This window comes from Carex rostrata, chromosome 27 (assembly GCF_964058835.1).
Source record: "Carex rostrata chromosome 27, lpCarRost1.2, whole genome shotgun sequence".
Lineage (NCBI taxonomy): Eukaryota > Viridiplantae > Streptophyta > Magnoliopsida > Poales > Cyperaceae > Carex > Carex rostrata.
Window position 1 is genome coordinate 6,960,157 of NC_135944.1, and position 18,585 is coordinate 6,978,741.

An 18,585-nucleotide genomic window follows, 5' to 3' on the forward strand; every position below is an offset into this window, starting at 1 on the left:
CGACCTCATTTTAAAAAATATACTATTATATTTCAATTACCGGTCTACCAGTCGTCTGCTCCCAACTAACCGGTTATCCTCTCGTGCTTTTCACCGCCTATCATCGGTCACTTCCTGTTTTTGAATTAGCGGACTGCAGGGCCCACTTGTCGCTGAGAACCTTTTTTACCATCTAAAACTGTAAGTAGTCCGGTTCATAATCGGTCTACGGTCCAAAATATCACTGTCATTGGGTCCCGCACTCCCCACTATGACTCAGTTTCCATTAGCGGGGGCATCCATTTACTACCTCGTTTATTTTGAGGAGGTATTTAAAAGGAAGTTATTATCTAAATGACAGTTGTTGCACAAACACGGTGTATTGATTTTGTATGACTGAATGCGGGTCCTATCTTTGAGTCGGTTAAAGAAAGTTTTTAACCATAGGCGGTGATAGTGCTGTGCTTCAGTAAACAAGCATTTAAAACTTACCACTCTCACCATCCCTACACTTTTACTCCCTCCCTCTCTTGTAAAATCTCTCTCGCCTTTTCTCCAGCGTTTTTTCTACGCTCAACTCGACTCAACCCAAGCAAAAAGTCCAAAAAGCCCCTTCCAAAATGCCCTCTTTGCTTTCTCCTCCTTCTCCTCCTCTTCCTTCCTTCTAGATGCATCTCGATTTCTTCTCTCCGCGATCTCAGTTATGGAATCTGCTCTGATCTCCAGAGTTCCCCTCGTCTACAATCAAATAGGTATGAACAGTTGAACACAAACTCTTTTTTCTCCATTTTTTTTTGTTTCAATTCTTTTGATGGGTTTAATTAATGGAATCAATGATCTATGTGTAGAACCCATTTACACAGTGGATCGAAGAACTTGCAACAGAATGACCTTTGAAGAAACCTTCTCTCCTCTACTCGAACTCGCGGCAAATGATGAACTGGAGCCTTGCAAGGTTGCCATCTCGGCTGATCCGACGGTTGCAGATCGGGCTGGATTGTGGTATGAACGCAACAAGGTAACCAATCGGATGGTCCTGGAGCACCGTACGCCATTAATGGTGGCTGCTACTTTTGGAAGCACTAAAGTACTTTCTTTCTTACTAACCCTACCTTCAGTGGATGTCAACTCCCGTTCTGGATCCGATAACACTACTGCTTTGCACTGTGCTGCTGCCGGTGGGTCCCACACGGCAGTGGAATCTGTCCGGTTGCTTCTATTAGCGGGTGCGGATCGTGATGCCAAGGATGTAAAAGGTCGTCGCCCGGCTGATGTTATCTCTGTTCTGGGTTTATACCCGGATTCTAGAGTAACCCTAGAGGAACTTCTTGGAAGCACTGGGCTCACTGTGAACCACCACCACCGTGGTGGGGTTGATCTGAGGGTTTCAATTTGCAACTCCAGCTCAAACTCTTTACCTCTCTCCTCATCACCTGACGAGGACGGAGGAGACGGGTCCCCCTCGTCAGATCTCTCCTGTTCTTCTCCCATGGCTGATCGTCAGAAGAAAGAGTACCCAGTTGACCCCACCTTGCCAGATATCAAGAGCAGTATATATGCATCTGATGAGTTCCGCATGTTCTCCTTTAAAGTTCGTCCGTGTTCCCGGGCTTACTCCCATGACTGGACTGAGTGCCCGTTTGTTCACCCGGGTGAGAATGCCAGGAGACGGGACCCGCGTAAGTTTCACTATAGCTGTGTGCCGTGCCCTGATTTTCGCCGTGGTGGGGCTTGTCGGAGAGGTGACATGTGTGAATACGCGCATGGGGTGTTTGAGAGCTGGCTCCACCCTGCGCAGTACCGCACCCGACTTTGTAAGGATGGCACCGGTTGTGACCGCCGGGTCTGCTTTTTCGCTCACACGGCTGAGGAGTTGCGGCCTTTGTATGTTTCTACTGGATCGGCTGTTCCTTCACCCCGATCAGCCATGGCAATGGAGATGGCAGCAGCGGCACTTGGTCTCATGCCGGGTTCACCTTCGTCTCCTAGTGGGAGTCATGGGACCCACTTCACACCACCGGGCTCCCCTTCCTGGTCTGGGCAACAAGGGAACAATAGTAGCTTGCAGGCTAGCCGGTTACGGTCTTCACTGAGTGCACGTGACATGCCGGTTGATGAGCTATCGTTGCTTCTTGATCTAGAAGCCTCTCAAAAGATGAATGATCTCTGTTTACCCGCAGGGCAATCCCATATGGGTCTTAATTCGCCTATGGGTGGGACCCGGCAGATCCGCCCGAAACCACTCGGTCAGTCGAATCTTGATGATCTTTTCTCGGCTGAGGCGGCACCACTCTCCCCCCTTTCTCCAAGGTTTAATAACATGTCTGAACCAGCACCAACTCTTTTTTCACCCACTCACAAAACTGCGGTTTTGAATCACCGGCTTCTCTCACCGATCAACACCCGAAGTTTATACTCGTCAAAAGAATCAGTTAATAATATGCAGCAGCAAGTGGTTACATCCCCAACTAGTGGCCGCATGGTTTCGCCACGTAGCATCGATGCACTTGCATCACCGCTGAGTTCACGGCTTGCGGCCCTTGCTCACCGTGAGAAAGTTGGTTCAAATGGCGCTGCACCACCACTGGTAGGATCTCCTGTGGCCAACTCTCCATGGGGCAAGATGGTGTCACCCTTGGGCAAAGTCGATTGGTCGGTCAATGGAGGAGATGGGTCAGGTAATGAAGAGCCCGATGTGTCATGGGTTCATTCACTGGTAAGCCCGCCTGAAGCAAGAGAAAGGCAGGAAAGGGAGAATGCATCAAACGGGATATCAGATAGCGGGACCCGGCCGGGTGGTGATGGTATGGAGCAAATCGGGGCATGGTTGGAACAGATGCAACTTGATCAGATCAAGTGAAGTGGTAAATAATAGTAATTTTTTTGGTTCTTTGTGCAAGAAGAAAGGTGAAATTGAAATTGCTAGGCAGCACAAGTTCTTCATATTATTCTTTTTGAAGAATTTTTAATGAGGCAAGTAAGGGGGTTAAAACGGTAAAACAAAGGAAAAAAAATGAAAAATATGGAGATGTTTTTGCTTTGGGTAGTCACAAGGCTAACCATGGTTAGACATCCCTCTTCTATTTTTATTATCATTATTATTTTTATTTTGAAGAATCATCTCTAACTAGATATTCTTTTTTAGTGATTTCCCTCTTATTAGTTATATTTATTGTTATTATCATAATCACTTTCCTTTTGAAAACATGTATCAGTATCCTCTATTGATGTTTCTATTAACCTTGTAATTTTGATTGATATTTATTCTTAATTTGTTCATTATTATTATTATTTGTTTGTGTCAATAGTCAAATGCTAGCTAAGTCCTTGGTCGGTAAGTACACAATTCCCTGGTCTCCAGTCCATACCATTGCTCTCCTTATTGGTTGATTAAAACTGGAGATAGGGTCGTACATTGAAATTATTTTCTTGTAGGGGCAGGTGGGTGGAGTCATGGATGATGCTTTATATTGAATTTTTAATATTTATTTGATTAATTAATGTACAATGTTAGTGGGGTTTGTTCAACTCTTAACTTGTGAAAAATATTATTTTATCTGTTTGGTTACGTTAGTGATGTCTGACTGAGAGAGACTTGGTGGTGGATAAGCACCTTTTTTTAAACTAATATTACTTTATTTGTTAGCAAACTTAATCATTTTTTTTATATCTACCTCCTAATCTAAAAGCACCAAGATTAATTCTAGTACATCGATAGAATGATTTATTTTGACACGCTGAGTGCTATCAAAGAAAGGTGTTCATTACTATCAATGGTAAGCTTAACAAAAGATTATACGCTTGTAACTAGATCAATAATTTAGGGTTTAGCAGGGTTTTAGGAAGTAAGTCACTTTCCAATGGTTTTGGGTGCATGCTTAGATAGGTAAACGAATTAGGTGAGGCTTAATTCCTTAGTTAGATACATGTGGAAGAAAGATTATAATCATGAACAAGTATGTAGGTGTTCTATTTTGGTTTGAAAAATTTACCAATTTAGTCATGCAAAGTACCACTTCCATTGTCTTATAGATGCTAAAAATGGAATTCATAGCCTTAAATGAGACTGCCTAGATTTAGATTTAGATGCATTGCCATTTGATTCAATTATTGGTTTGGTCAATGACTCTAGCATGGTGGTATTTAATATTTTAGATGTGGATTCTTGTTTATTTTGTTCGTAGCACTGCTATTAGGGGTTTGTGACTCGCTTTTATAACTCTCTTGTTAAAAATTCGCTAATAATTTGTTCACTATCAACTCGTTAATAACTCACACTTTTATAGACTTGCTCGTTAACTTGATGAACTGAAAATGAGTATACTATAGCTCATTGATAATGTGTTCATAATTTAATGAGCTGAGCAAGAGCATATTGAGCATATTCCTACGGAGTTATATGAAGTCATGCTACATTCAAATCCAACTGGATCCAAACCATCAGTTTGTTGCTAAATTATGTTAAATTTAAAAATTTAGCGTTTTTATTTTTTGGTTAAATTCGCTTTCTATTATGTATTATTTAGGTTTTTCGACTTAAAAAGTTTTAAATTGTTTGAAATTTAAACATCAATTGGTCTTAAGTTTTAACGAGTTAATGTGCCTAGTTGTTAATAAGTTGAGTACGAGGACAATTAACTCAGCATTGTTTTCTCAAGTTGACTTATTCATTAACTTAATAAACTGAGTACCAGTATTTTTCAACTTGCTTGAACCCAGTTCATTAACAATCCTAATTGATATATTGGTGATGGTGTGATGTAGTGAACAAACAAAATATTAATATTTTGGGCAGCTCCTATAGATGGATTGTAACTTATTGTTTCATTAGCAATGAAACGGCAATTTGCCTTTTTATCAAAAAAAGAAAAAAAGAAAGAAAGAAAAGGTGATGCTATCTATATTCTATACTCACTCCAATATATTGTCTCGGGCTTGCTCGTCTTAATTGCATGGCCATAGTTTAGTTGAGAGAAAATTGATACTTAAAATGAGACTGCCTTGATGCCTAGCGAAGAATTATGGGCTTTATGGGCTTTTCTCCTTCAACGGGCTTTATATTTTAATTAATTAACGTTGAAAAATAAAAGAGCAAAGCATTTCCTTATAATCTTTGCTATTACAAATTTATTTATTTATTTATGTGTGTAGTTCCCCTAGATCTCCATCCTTCCACTTATATAGCTCTTGAATGTTCAATATATATTCGCTCTCTTTCTCAGATAGCACAGGCATAGACTTGTTATATGAGCATGCAGGTTTTTAATGTGGAGTTGCATCTGTGCAAATTGATGGTGATTGGTGAGCTACTAATTAGGTTCAATCAGACAACATGCTTCTTCCATTTGCTTTGAACCAGCATATGGCAAAACCTCATAATAATAGAGTTATATATTATTCATTGCAATTGACTAATTAATTTGACAATCAGAACAATTGCTTGTCTTATTTTGAGTGATGATAAACTTTTTAACATCTGCTAAACGAAATTGAAATAAAAAAAAATGAAACAAAATCAGTATCAGTATGGTACAGTTGTGACAGCAATCTAACTAACCTAGTCTTAATTTCTAACGTAAGGAATTAAATATGAAAAAAAACTGGAATGAAGTGTTGTGTTTCTGATATATTGGAAAAGATCAAGTATCCTATTTCTTCATGGCCCAGGTCGTGGCTGCAAAATGTCTGTGCAGACCCTAGTATTTGGGGTCGCAGAATGGCCCAGTGATATGGGTATTTGTCGAATTCTGACCAAATGACCAAACGGGAGTGTTCTGTTTTTTTTTTATTATGTTACAAATACAAATTTCGGTAAAAATATATATATATATCTACATTCAATACATTATTATTATTATTTTAGAGCTTTTTGAGTTCGTGCAACTCAACAAATGAAAGAAAGAAAGAAAGGTAAAATTAAGTGAAAAACTTTTGTATTAAAAGCATGTATAATTATTCTGGTCGAGCGAACTAAAGCATTATTTTAGTTATATTAGCTAATAAGTGTATTTTGGCTGAAGAACTAGTATTTAGCCTTGTGACAAAGACACGTGTTTCTTGCGTGGGAAGTTGTGGTTTAAAATCTGAATAGGAGAAAGGAGAAGGGTAAAATGAGAAAAAAAAATATTCTAAAAATACTTAATTATGGATAATAACTTCTATGGATAAATCGAAAAAGATAAAAAGACTTAAGAAATATATTAGATGTAATAAAGAATGTAAGAATAATTAAAAAATAAAGAATAATAGAAAATTAACCGTAGCAAACCGAGCTCTAGCAAGGTAATATTATTATGTTTTTGTTTAAAATTAATGGTGCTATCATTAAAGAACATATTTAATGCATTCGATATAAAGAGGAATTTTAAGTATACCACTTAAATTTTTTTCCTTCTAAAAATTATAATATCCTATTTACCCTTCTAAATTTTAAAAACTCTCAAATTTATCCAATTTATTGTCTTTTCTTTTTGAAATTTGAAAATACAATTTTGAGAAATATACATGGAATTTCACGCAATAAAAATTACTGGCTATAGGTACAGCACAATTGAGGAATGCAATTTTTGTACCTTTTATACTGTAATCATGAATTATCACATGGTTACTAGTAAAAAAAAATGCATTCCTTAATTGTGATCTTTATAAAAAAGAAAAGAAAAAAAGATCAGCCATTTATTTGCATTGCTAATATATATATATTGAATGCCCCCTTCCTTTATTAATAGGACAATTTGTATTTAAAAGTAAGCTGTTTGCATATATAGATGGATCTTATACAGTGGATTATAAAATTGAGATCCATACACATAATTAACATTATTTATTTTGAGAATTAAATTAGAACAACTCCAAGTACACTTGATTTCACAACATTATATTTCTCTTCTTCATTTTCACCATTAGTCCATTCTTCATCTGGAGGATTATAGAGTGTTTTGGCTTGATGATGTGGCCTTTTACCACCTCAAAACTAAAATTATACACCACGGCTGCCGCCGCTGCCTTCATCTGAGTAAGAGCTATATCCTTTCCCAAGCAACTCCTCGGACCGGTATTAAACGACATGAACTTATAAGACGGTTCATATTTCAACTTTCCATTGTCCAAAATCCATCGCTCGGGCTTGAATTCCGAGCAATCTTTGCCCCAAACACCTTCCATCCTTGCCATTGAGTAAGTCGATACAAGAATTTTCATCCCGGGAGTTACTACAAAACCGCTTGGTAGCGTATCGACTTTTATCACCCCTTTGTGTTCAAATGGGACCGGTGGGAAGAGGCGAAGCGCTTCGTTTAGTGTAGCATGTAAGTACACTAACTTTGCGAGATCTTCGGGATTGAATATGACCATTCCATCGTGCGTAACATTACGAGGAATTGAGTTCAGTTCATCGATGACTTTTTGTTCAACATGACGGTTTTGCGAGAGCAGCCAGAAGAACCATGCAAGGCCAGAACCGGTTGTGTCGCGACCCGCTAGCATTAGGCCGATTGTGGTGTCTCTCAAGAACTTGTTAACCTCGTCAGCATCCTCATCATCGATATAAGACGATAACAAATCGGGAAAGTCGCCGGCCTCCTTGCCTTCCTTTTTCTCGGCTCTTCTTTTGTGGATTGTTTCTTCGACAAAGTGATCCATATCTCTCCATGCATTTGCTAGCTTCTTTTCTGTACCTATATTTAGTATCCGTAAAATTTTCCACACAGGAATCGGCACAACATGCCGATAGAACAAAGTTGACATGGCATTATCCATTGCTCGTGCGAAAGGAACAGTTGGCAATTCGATAGAGAGACATTTAGGATCTACACCGAAGACTAATTTAGTAGTAGTATCGAAAGTTAACCGAAGAAACACATCTTGCAAATCTATGATGTGACCTTGATTGGCTCCATGGGCCAAGAAAGGGAGCACCGCCTTCTCTACCTTCTCCCGGGTTAGTTGTGCCACATAAGCACGGAAAGGAGGGTGCGAGATAAGCTGTTGTGCCTTGACACGCTGAGGCCGCCACATGTCATCATCAGCATTAAAAATGCTGTTACCAAGTATGTCAAAGATCTCTAAAAATTCATCTCCTTTGGGGAAGTTTTTGAAATTCGACGTGAATACATGTTGTATGTTTGAGGGGTCGCATGTCAATAAAATATTCATGCCTGAATACCACGAACCACGGAATAAGAAGTTCAAACCGGTCACTTGTAAAGTGTCAGTGATCCATGTGTGAAAATCATGGAGATTATAGATTAGTGACGGCATCATGCCAACTACAGGCCAATACACAGGAACGGATCGACTTTTGGTTTTAGAGGAGAAGAAGTAATGGTGGTAGTAATAGAGGCATAGGAGGATGCAAGGGACATAGAAGAGGAGCTCTAGAGGAGAAAGATATGGCCAAGCCATTTCTGGTTTAATTTCTGTTTGCTTGTTAGGTGATGAGAAAGAAGAAATGTGTAGTGGCTATATGTAGCTGTTATCTCAGTATAGAAACCAATTACTGTTCTAATTCATGGGGCATGAATTGCTTGAGAGAGTCACTGATCTTATCTTTATATTCATGTAGTTTCTTTATACTGGCATGGTCATAAGAAAACAACCTGTATATTTAATTATTATATAATGTACTTAATTAATTAGGACTTGATTAATTGCTCAATTTCAATTGTCTTGGTTGAAGATAAATATTCAGTTAGAAACCAATTACATTGATACCAGATCAATATAGCAAAATCATGTTATTAGAAAATATGTGCTAATAGCTCCTTAAATTTTGTCGTATAAGAGATTGAAATAGTATCAGAAATTAATAAAATTAGTTATTTTCTTCTCAAATTTGGTCAATATTTCTTTCAATCCGATTTCAAAAATAGTATAAAAACAAACTTAAACCGATCTCCGTCTACCCACGGTTTTTAGTTATTTCTATTTTGTTTAAAAACAAGATTAAACTAAAATTATCCAATTAGACGTGCATAGATGGTCAACTTAATTTCAAAACTTTTGGCCACATCAGCATGTTTAAATATTGAATTGGTCATTTAAAGTTCTGCAAATTAAAATTTTGAATCTGAATTTTAAAGGATTTTTTCACACATCCAAAACAAAATGGTATAAAACAATTCAAGTATTCAACTACTTGCTACAAGCAATTAAACTTTACATATACTACACACATATATAGCTTCTCTTTTTTCAATACTCAATTCCAAACATACAAATATTTTAACCTTTTAACAAAAAAAAAAGAAACAAAAATGTACAGATTAATACTAATTTCTTCTCACATCATTGTAGAAAGAAGAAGAAATTTTGTTGAAATTTTGCCTCTCAGTTGGTACGGCTGCCATGTGGGTCCCCTTTTGGGTAGATATAGCAGATGCAAGTTCAGTAGGCATGAGACACAAGTGCTCCTCCATCTCACTGGCAGTGGGTCCCACAGAAACTGACGACGAAATGCTATTTGACTCCTGCAATATATGGTGGATATATATACATAACATTATTATTTGTTTATTGATGATATATTGCCAATAATATATAGATTGTATGAAACTGTATGGAGGGTATATATACTATATTGTAAAGGTGAATTAAAGCAATATATACTTTTGTTAAGATTTAACAGAACAGGTCTTTTTCAGTTTTTACTGAAAAAAAAGAAAGAAAGGTTTTACTTGGCATTTCTAATGAATAAATTTATTTAGTTAACATTTTTTTTGAAAAGCACCTCATTAATCTTTATTTTGCTTTTAGTCACATACCTTGATTTGAAGCTTAAGGAACTTGACATAGTCGATAACCTCATCAAGCATGGTTACCCTATCTGTCTGTTCATAAGATAATTTAAAAATTTAATAATTCTGGTAAAAGCTATATAACATTATTAAAGATTCAATTATGATAAAAATGATAACTGACACCAATACATAACAATTCAGTTTAACTATAATGTACAAAAATATGTATAAAAACATTAAAATTAGTTGTTGAAATTATTTAATTTGTGCAATTATTACCTTGTTTGAGTTTGGCACGAGATCATGAAGATTGTGCATCCTTTCTGATATCCTCTCTCTCCTATGCTGCATTTCATTGTTTTCACTACTTGTTATTTTTTTCTTTTCAAAATGATAAAAAAACAGCTAAATAGTAATTGGTCAATATCTATAATATTAATGGTACATTTTTGCCAGACTTGGTATGGGTACCAGTACAACTGGTGTAACAGTAACTTACTCTCTCAGCAATGCTGTGGGGATCAGTAGCCATGCCGTGGCGGGCCCTGACACGTGGCATGAAAGTTCCATCAAAACCAGCATTTGCATTTGCATTTGTAGCAACTAGATTTGCATGAACTTGACTTGCCGATAATTGGTTCAACTGATGGATGTCTGAGCACAACTCAGTAGTCTCAGTCTATGGCAAAACAAGGCAAAAGAAAACATTAAAACAGTCCCAAATAGAACTATGTTATTTATTTTTCTATGAACACAGAATTAGGTACCTTAATAGAGGAATGAACCCAAATAGTTGGATTAGATGAAAACGGTTCGGGGCGTGCACGAGGAGGCAGGGGCAAATTGGTCAATTGACCATAATTGTTTCCTCTATTATTGTTGACCAGGAAGGATGACGAGAGCATGGCATTTTCGCTATTTTGTATGAGAACTGGAGAGTCCAGTCCGGACTCATTAGAGGTGTTGTTATTATGTGACCAGATGGAAGAGAGGTTGGGATTTCTCAAGCCGTCCATTTATTTCTCTCTCAAATAGAATGCCAATTATCTAATTCATAAAAGAAAATTAATATTGTATATGGAAAATATAGAGAAAAATGTTCACAACTAAATTTTCCTAAAAAGTAGAAGAGTATGGGTATATTTGGTATATTTGGTACTTCTAATAATGAAAAAAATTAAACACCATTGATATAATTTGCTACATCTCTTGAGTGTTATTATTATTTTTTTCATGATAAATACTATGAACCCACATTCTATATCCATTAAGATATCAAAATAAACAAATATATCAGCAATAATAGAGGTTGCATGTACAGGTTGGTTTGTCTCATCAGAACCGGTACCAGTCACCCTTGAAATTAAAGACATAAAAAGTTTAAAACCCTTGATGCATGTAGTGATCATATTTACAACATAATTACAAAGGTATAATGGAATTAAAATTTATATTAACTGCATAATCATCTCAGTTAGTTTTTTTGAGGCACAAGGACAACCGTACCGTACAAGGGGTCGGTACGTTGTCTTCGGCACCCTGGAACTGTATACAAGATATATAAGAACAAAAATAAAAAACAAAAACAAAAAAGGAAAAAAGAAAAAGAAAAGATAGCAATACCTTGGAGGTTTGAGGAGCCGATTGACTTGAAAAAAAAAAATATTATATTGTAATATACTGAAAGGAAAAAGGATTTGAGTGGGAATATATATATATATAGTGCTGAGAGAGAGGTGACATATAAAAGTATATATCGTAATTATATAGTACAAAATTAGCTAAGGGTAATTTTTAGAAGAATCTAAAAATGGTTATTCTTTATTGGTATCTACATCAGTAGTATTAATTAGTATTTATATATGGTCGTACTAATTTCGAATGCACTGTTTTTAGCACTGCATGTGTGTGTGTGTATATATATCTATATGAGGAGGGATCAAGTTACAACACTTGAAAGTTACAACAAAGTTACAACATCATTTTTTTTCATTTTCAAAGTCCAAATTGTCGATCCAAACCGTTAGATATTCAATCTATATTAAAATGTGCTTACAGACCAAATTTTACATTTTTTGAAATTTTTTTGCTATTTATTAAGATGGGTACAAAATTGCTGTTTTTAATGGTGCAGAATTTTAATAAAAACAGCGATTTTGTACCCATCTTAATAAATAGCAAAAAAATTTCAAAAAATGTAAAATTTGGTCTGCAAGCACATTTTAATATAGATTGAATATCTAACGGTTTGGATCGACGATTTGGACTTTGAAAATAAAAAAAATAGATGTTGTAACTTTGTTGTAACTTTCAAGTGTTGTAACTTGATCCCTCCTCTATATATATATATATATATATATATATTGTTTTCGATGCTGTGCAGAATGAAAGATTGTTCTATAGACATGTGATAATCTTCAGAGAATAAATTTGAGACAACACCACAATAAAAAGGAGAATCGTCTCTCCTTGATTTTATAGAAAACAAATATCCAGAAAAATTTTTACGATCATGGTCGATCATTCGTGGCCCTAATCAGTGTGTTATTTACGAGTTAAGATTGTGTAAAGTAGGATAAAAAGCTCCCGTTGGGAAATGTAAATAATTTTTTCTTATTCAATATATCGATAGCTGGCTACTGGCCAACTGTCCTTCAAAAAAAAAAATATCCAGAAAAATTGTTCTTTTTATCTCACCCACAAACTAGGTTACATATATAGCTATTACTCAAGAGTTAGGCTGGGGTGCTATGGATAGCATAGTGGCCTCTATGCTACGGATCAATATTCGAGTTTTCAGAATCCAAACGGTCGATCCAAACCGTTCATCTTATTCTCCATATTAATATCTGCTTGGAGACCAAATTTTATAATTTTCTGAATTTTTTTACTATTTATTAAGCCACTTTGAAAATCGCTAATCCAACGGTTTTACTGTTTTGTGCAGCCACCGTTGGATCAACAATTTTGTAAAATACTTAATAAATAGTAAAAAAATTCAGAAAAATGTAAAATTTGGTCTCCAAGCAGATATTAATATGGAGAATAAGATGAACGGTTTGGATCGACCGTTTGGGTTTTGAAAACTCGAATATTGAGCCGTAGCATAGAGGCCACTATGCTATCCATAGCACCCCAGCCTAACTCATTACTCAATGCATAAAATTATTAGAAAAGCTACTAATATTTGGTAACATATTATAGAAATAATTTAAATTACTAAAACATAAATTAGACAACATGGAGCTGTTGTCCAGAGGCTAAATTCAGAAATAAACAATGTAAATAAAAATGATTACGATAAAGCTAACCTAAGTAAATGTTTTTCTCATTTTCCTTTCAGCATCAGTTTTGCTCTTGAAGAAAAGAAGTCAAAATAAAAGCTCTCAAAATATAGGAATAGGTCCAAAGAGCCCATTCTTTTGTTTGTCTGCGTTGTTGTTCCTGTCCAGTGGACCCTTGACAGTTCAATATGCGTTTATTATAACTCTATATGCGTTTATTTACCATTCAATATGCGTAACACTAGGCATGAATCTTTTCATGCATTGCCAATAGCATCCATTATTTTTGTCACATCCCTATTTATTTACAAGAATTATCTGACATTTTATAGTGGATGATGTTAGAGATATACTCTCTGCACCCTGTCAGATATAATAAACTCAAATTTCATACCTTTAGATGGCCCTGCTGCCAATTATATAATCCGAAAGCGTTTCTCTGACTTCGCATAATGAACCTATAACCCACAAGTGGAAACAAGTGAGAAATAATAAATTATTTCTCAGTGCTAATTGCCACTTAGATTATTAGATACGAAGGAAATCAATATTCAGAATGAAATCACCATACGAGAAACAAACAATTCATTTCATAACGACGAATGCAAATAATCAATAACACTATCCAATTGAACAATAAAAATTACATAAATAAATCAGAACTCTAATAATCTTATCAGAATAAATAGTTTGGGTCAAAATCATTTAAACCATAAAGTAAGATAATGTTTGAGATCTAATCTTTAGAACCACTAAATCTGGTAATGTTTGGTTTCTTAACTTTACAATTTCTAGTCTGGTAACACTGAAAGATACAATAACATGTATATGTCGTGTCAGGACTTATACCGTTCTAACTATTATGATAATTTGTTAACAGAACTAATACAAAAACAATATTATAATACTGTCATTATCAGAAAGAAAATCGATGATAAGACAGTTGCCACAGTTCATTAGTCTTACAGTCGCAATTCACATTTACTCAGTAACCCCTACCCAACCGGTACTGGGTTCAGTTGGGGCCATTCACCATATGCGCATAAGGGTCCTGGCGTAAAGTCTAGTAGCTAGCTAGACTTTACGCTATAATAATTATTTTTCTCCACTATATGGAGGTTCAAGGATTATAGTATTTCATATTCAATCAATTCAATCACTGTGGTCTCAATCAATCATTTGCAATAAGAATAAATCAATCGATAAACAATATTAACATGACGGTCAACAGACTTACTTGTAATTTTATTGGGCTATATGCATATGATGCAACAGTCCAATCAATGCAGTCAATCAAATATTCAAAATGCACAGCGAGTTACGATTTAATTCATAGTCATGAATCTCAGACTAATCCAATAACCTCACACCTGATAATGTAGGGCAATAGGCGAGGTCACTAGCAGTCTTTCCTTCCATAACCTTTTGTACCCTCAATCTTATATGTTAATTATGCCTACATCAGAATGATAAATATTTTGATCAATATTTATAATCATTTACTATAACAAAACATTTTAAGTTTTGTTTAAAGTTTGAATTATTCACAATTAAATATAATTTCTTTATACATTTGTTGTTACATTAAACTGTTATTTAGAATCTATTATATTTGAAGTTTCTCTAATTCATATTAAATTCTGATGTTATACCATGTTCAGTATTATCATTTAAACCCTTGTTCATATAGTTAAGTACCTTTATAATCATATCGATCTCCTATTAATGTTAAGTAATAGAGATAAAATATTAATTATGGTATCTTTTGATTAATTATTTAATCACTTCCTTAATCATTTTCATATAAATTTCATTCCGGTTAAGTCTAATGTGTTAGTGTCCAACAATACAATAGCACAATAAATCAAGGTCTAATTCTAAGTCCATGTCTGAGTTCAATTTATTTTTATATCCTGAGCAAATCCCAAAAGAGCTCACCCTAATTCGCTCTTTTAATTTATGAATCACTCTTGAAAGTTCATTATTTATATCACCTTTCACTATTAATTTCCGGCCGGATTTTCTATTTTGCAATCTAATCCCTCTGAGAAGAATATATTACATATACATGACAATTTTACAAATTAATTACCTCACTCTTTCTTTCTATTCTTACAAATCCATCCCTAAACCAAAACAGTGTTTAGGACCAGTTGGTACTGATCAGTACCAGGGAGTATTATATATAATCAACATATATAATAAGTAACCAAAGCACTAGTTAATTAGTACAGTGCTATATGCACCCGATACCAAACTTGGGTTCAAGCTCGATGAAGAAAACAGAAAGATAAGAAAAGGTATCACGAAATCTCTAATATCAGTCATTGACAAGCTTCCAAACTTAATTCAACAGGAAATATCATTGAGAGTGCTCAATTTATAAAAAAGCTATATAAAACAAATGCTAATCAAGTGAAAGAAGAAATCACAACCCAGATAGAAACGCAGAGTGTATTTTATTTTCACTTATTAATCTCATACATGTATATTGCAGAATGTTAATTACAATTACTCATACAATATAATATCAAAATCCATATAGCATGCATAAGTGGCAATTATATATAATGATGATTGATCGATCGATCAATCGTTCCAGTTTTACGTCATTTTCTGAGATGAAAGGTTAAAACGGAGTATAGTGTTTGGATGAAGGTGAGCAAAATAACAAGCGATGCCGCAACAATGGAAAGCACCATCCATGGGCTATGCAAGTACTGATGCCGTAGATTGGCCAGCCACCTGTTCCCTTTATTCGCATGGTACTCGCTCAACTCAAACCTTACCTTGTTGAGCGCATCGTTTGGATCGTGTGCCACCTCCTTTGGCAGTCTGTTGAAGAGTTCGACCACGTCCTTGTGACTTCCTAGAGAATTGGTGATGATATTTTTCCTCTGTGGAGCACAATCAATCAATAATTATAAGACAGTTAACTACAAGAATTGGTTTTATCAGCGAGAATAAACTTGCTTAACAATGTCGGTTCCATCACGGATATATACTTCCGTTAGTCATAACAATATCTTCGGAAATAGCAATTTCTATGGTGATATCCTCGGCAATGTTCATTTCTTATCCTTGCGAATAAAGAAGATTCTTGTAGTTAACAAATTTGACAATATTGATTAATTAAGCCGAAATAATTCATTCTTATTAATTAATTGAAATGATCATAATTAAGTAGTTATATATATATATATATATATTTATACCTGCAACAGCTTGACATCATCAGCAGTTTTGATCAATGCATTCATGAACATGATATATGACGTGATCTCATTGCCGGTGCCGACATGGATTTGCTCATACGCAACCATATTTAGAAGGAAATGCTCAGTTCCGTCATGGACTGGAAGGACAGGAAGTTTGAGCCTGCCGGTTTTTGGATCAAATTTTATGTCTGTCAGGCTCGTGCAATATTTGTCATTACTTATAAAGTGAACTCCACTCTCTCTAAGTTCGACCGCATTCTCTATCACTTTAGTCTCATTGATTGGAGGCGATTTAACTTGAACTATCGTGTCTTTGTGGAGCAGGCTCATGCGGTACAACTCGAGGGGGTGGCTTGCTAGCCTCGACAAATTTGCTCTCAAAGTTTCACCACAATAACTTAGCACCAAATGGTTGATGTACTCGGCATCCTGCCAAAAAAAAAGAAATAACTATACAATGTTATTGATGTATCTTGGTTAATTGCTCTCATGAAAACTCAATTTATTACATAAAAACCAATTCAAAATATATATAAAAAAAAAACCTAATGAAAACCATATAAAACAATGTGTGAACCCGATATAGTTTGGATCCGCCTCCGAGCTACACAATTTAATTGAAAATACACACACATATATTATACATATATGCTCGACAAATGACAAAAAAAACCTATATAGATATAGAATTGAGTTTAGCTTACGGTTCGTCCAAGGTTTTCAACCTCGAGCAGTGCCTTGAGCACCAACAGAGGAAGCTGGTTCTCTAATAAAAGCATGTCTCGTTTTATGTACGGCTTGCGTAAATGATTCATCCGTGAACTAAAAACAGGATCATTAGGCGCGTAATCGTCTGAGCATTCACTTGCGCGTAGCACCTCGATCATGAAGCATCCATCGAGTAACATCATCTTAAGAAACTCATACGGTTTCTCTATCCACTTTTCATCTAGGTCCTGTTAAAGTCAATTACCAATTTAACTTGTACACATAAAAAACCTTGCAAATTTTTATTATTAATTATTCAACAGATAGGTACTATAAAAGGAGCATATAGGCGTGCCTTGTATGAGTCCTGTAATCGTTTCAAAATCAATCGGAGCCTGCGTACAAAGGGTTCCGATCCCTTCCCTGCTCGGTGCAAGAAATGCGTGAGAGCTCTGTGCTTGGCCACTTCGGTTGCCTTTAGGAGCTTTGACCCGTGGTGGAATGGCCCGAAAGATATCACCTATATATTTCAAAATATGAAACTCTAGATTCATGTCCGATTGATGTATACTTAGAGATATGTAAATTATATAATGAGGTGAACCTGAGGTGTAAATGCATTCTTATTGATAGACCTGGCAAAGCTGGTTACACGGTAGATCGATGGTTTTTTCCAATCTGCCTCTTCTCTACAGAGGTCAACCTTTGTTGATAATTAAAGAGCAAAACATTATATTATGAACTATATATAATTAAGCATGCATCTAAACTTGGTACGTAGCTAGAAATTTAATTATTTAATTGGAATTTGGAATAGATGTTAATTTGAACCTCGTTGGCAGCGGCATCCGTGGCATCGACCCACTTGGAGAAATCAGGTGGAGGAAGTGTGTCGACACATATCTTTGATCCATCCATTGATGTTTGTTTCTTGAGAGAAGAGGCTATGCATACAAATTAATTAAGTGGTGGAGGCTGTGTATGATCAATATGCTTCATTACCATATATATATATATATAATTTGATGCCAAGTTTGATAAATATGTTTAAGCATATAGTTGCCTTACTTTGGAGACAAGGGAGGAATGAGTGCCTATAATTTATATATATATAATTAACACTTTACTACTGTCTGATAAGACAAACTTATAATCATAGTAGGAATTATTGGTATCGGGATCGGGATCGGGGTATCGGATCGGTATCGGCTCAGGATCGGTTTTTTTTTTTCTTTTTCTTTATAATTTGCTACGTGAGGATCGGCTCAGGATCGGATCGGAATAGGTTGATACCAATACGTATCGGCCGATCCGTATCGGTATCGGCCGATATTTCCTACTATGCTTATAACATAATATTGTCTGTTTATGAGGGTACAACTAAGAAACCAAAAGAGAAAGAAAGACACAAAAAAAAAGTAAAAGTAAAAAAGAATATGAAAATTTAAAAAATGGGTCAGGGCCCAAGCCCAAGCCCAACTCCATCCGGCCCAAAGGCCCTTTTTTTTTCATCTCTCTCTAAATAGAAATAGAAACCCTTCCTCCAGCCGCAGTCTCTCGTTCAAATCTCCTGTCCATCTTCTCTCTTTCATATTTTCTTGGTTCCTTTAATTTTAGAAACAAAAGTGTTTGAAAGAAATTGATGGGCAAACCTTTAAT

At 35.6% G+C, this 18,585-nt stretch overlaps 3 protein-coding genes and 1 long non-coding RNA gene across 4 annotated transcripts; 1 reads left to right on the plus strand and 3 right to left on the minus strand.

The window, feature by feature from the left end:
• Positions 1 to 466: 466 nt before the first annotated feature.
• On the plus strand, positions 467 to 3,264 carry OXS2 (CCCH-type zinc finger protein with ARM repeat domain-containing protein). The gene is made up of 2 exons (XM_078293512.1): positions 467 to 731; positions 828 to 3,264. Exons 1-2 carry the CDS (start codon positions 683 to 685, stop codon positions 2,837 to 2,839), a joined length of 2,061 nt encoding a protein of 686 aa, XP_078149638.1. The 5' UTR covers positions 467 to 682; the 3' UTR covers positions 2,840 to 3,264.
• A 3,582-nt stretch (positions 3,265 to 6,846) lies between these two features.
• On the minus strand, positions 6,847 to 8,532 carry LOC144545033 (noroxomaritidine synthase 3-like). Its single transcript, XM_078293584.1, has one exon. It carries the CDS (start codon positions 8,380 to 8,382, stop codon positions 6,847 to 6,849), a length of 1,536 nt encoding a protein of 511 aa, XP_078149710.1. The 5' UTR covers positions 8,383 to 8,532.
• A 7,077-nt stretch (positions 8,533 to 15,609) lies between these two features.
• LOC144545034 (UPF0481 protein At3g47200-like) lies at positions 15,610 to 17,129 on the minus strand. The gene is made up of 3 exons (XM_078293585.1): positions 16,923 to 17,129; positions 16,216 to 16,647; positions 15,610 to 15,897 (listed from the first exon to the last, which is right to left on the minus strand). The coding sequence occupies exons 1-3, from the start codon at positions 17,127 to 17,129 to the stop codon at positions 15,610 to 15,612; spliced, it is 927 nt and encodes a 308-aa protein (XP_078149711.1).
• A 162-nt stretch (positions 17,130 to 17,291) lies between these two features.
• LOC144544930 (uncharacterized) lies at positions 17,292 to 17,876 on the minus strand. Its single transcript, XR_013508362.1, has 3 exons — positions 17,758 to 17,876; positions 17,531 to 17,629; positions 17,292 to 17,446 (listed from the first exon to the last, which is right to left on the minus strand). It is a non-coding gene; the product is annotated as an uncharacterized LOC144544930 (long non-coding RNA).
• Between the last annotated feature and the right edge of the window lie 709 nt (positions 17,877 to 18,585).

Bases quoted from the DNA above. Each gene is read 5' to 3' on its own strand.
- OXS2 (XM_078293512.1), top strand. From the start codon at position 683: ATGGAATCTGCTCTGATCTCCAGAGTTCCCCTCGTCTACAATCAAATA. The intron at 732-827 runs GTATGAACAGTT...ATCTATGTGTAG, and splicing joins CCTCGTCTACAATCAAATAG to AACCCATTTACACAGTGGAT.
- LOC144545034 (XM_078293585.1), bottom strand. From the start codon at position 17,129: ATGATGTTACTCGATGGATGCTTCATGATCGAGGTGCTACGCGCAAGT. The intron at 16,648-16,922 runs GTAAGCTAAACT...TTTTTTTGGCAG, and splicing joins TTGAAAACCTTGGACGAACC to GATGCCGAGTACATCAACCA. The intron at 15,898-16,215 runs GTATAAATATAT...TGTGCTCCACAG, and splicing joins ATGATGTCAAGCTGTTGCAG to AGGAAAAATATCATCACCAA.
- LOC144545033 (XM_078293584.1), bottom strand. From the start codon at position 8,382: ATGGCTTGGCCATATCTTTCTCCTCTAGAGCTCCTCTTCTATGTCCCT.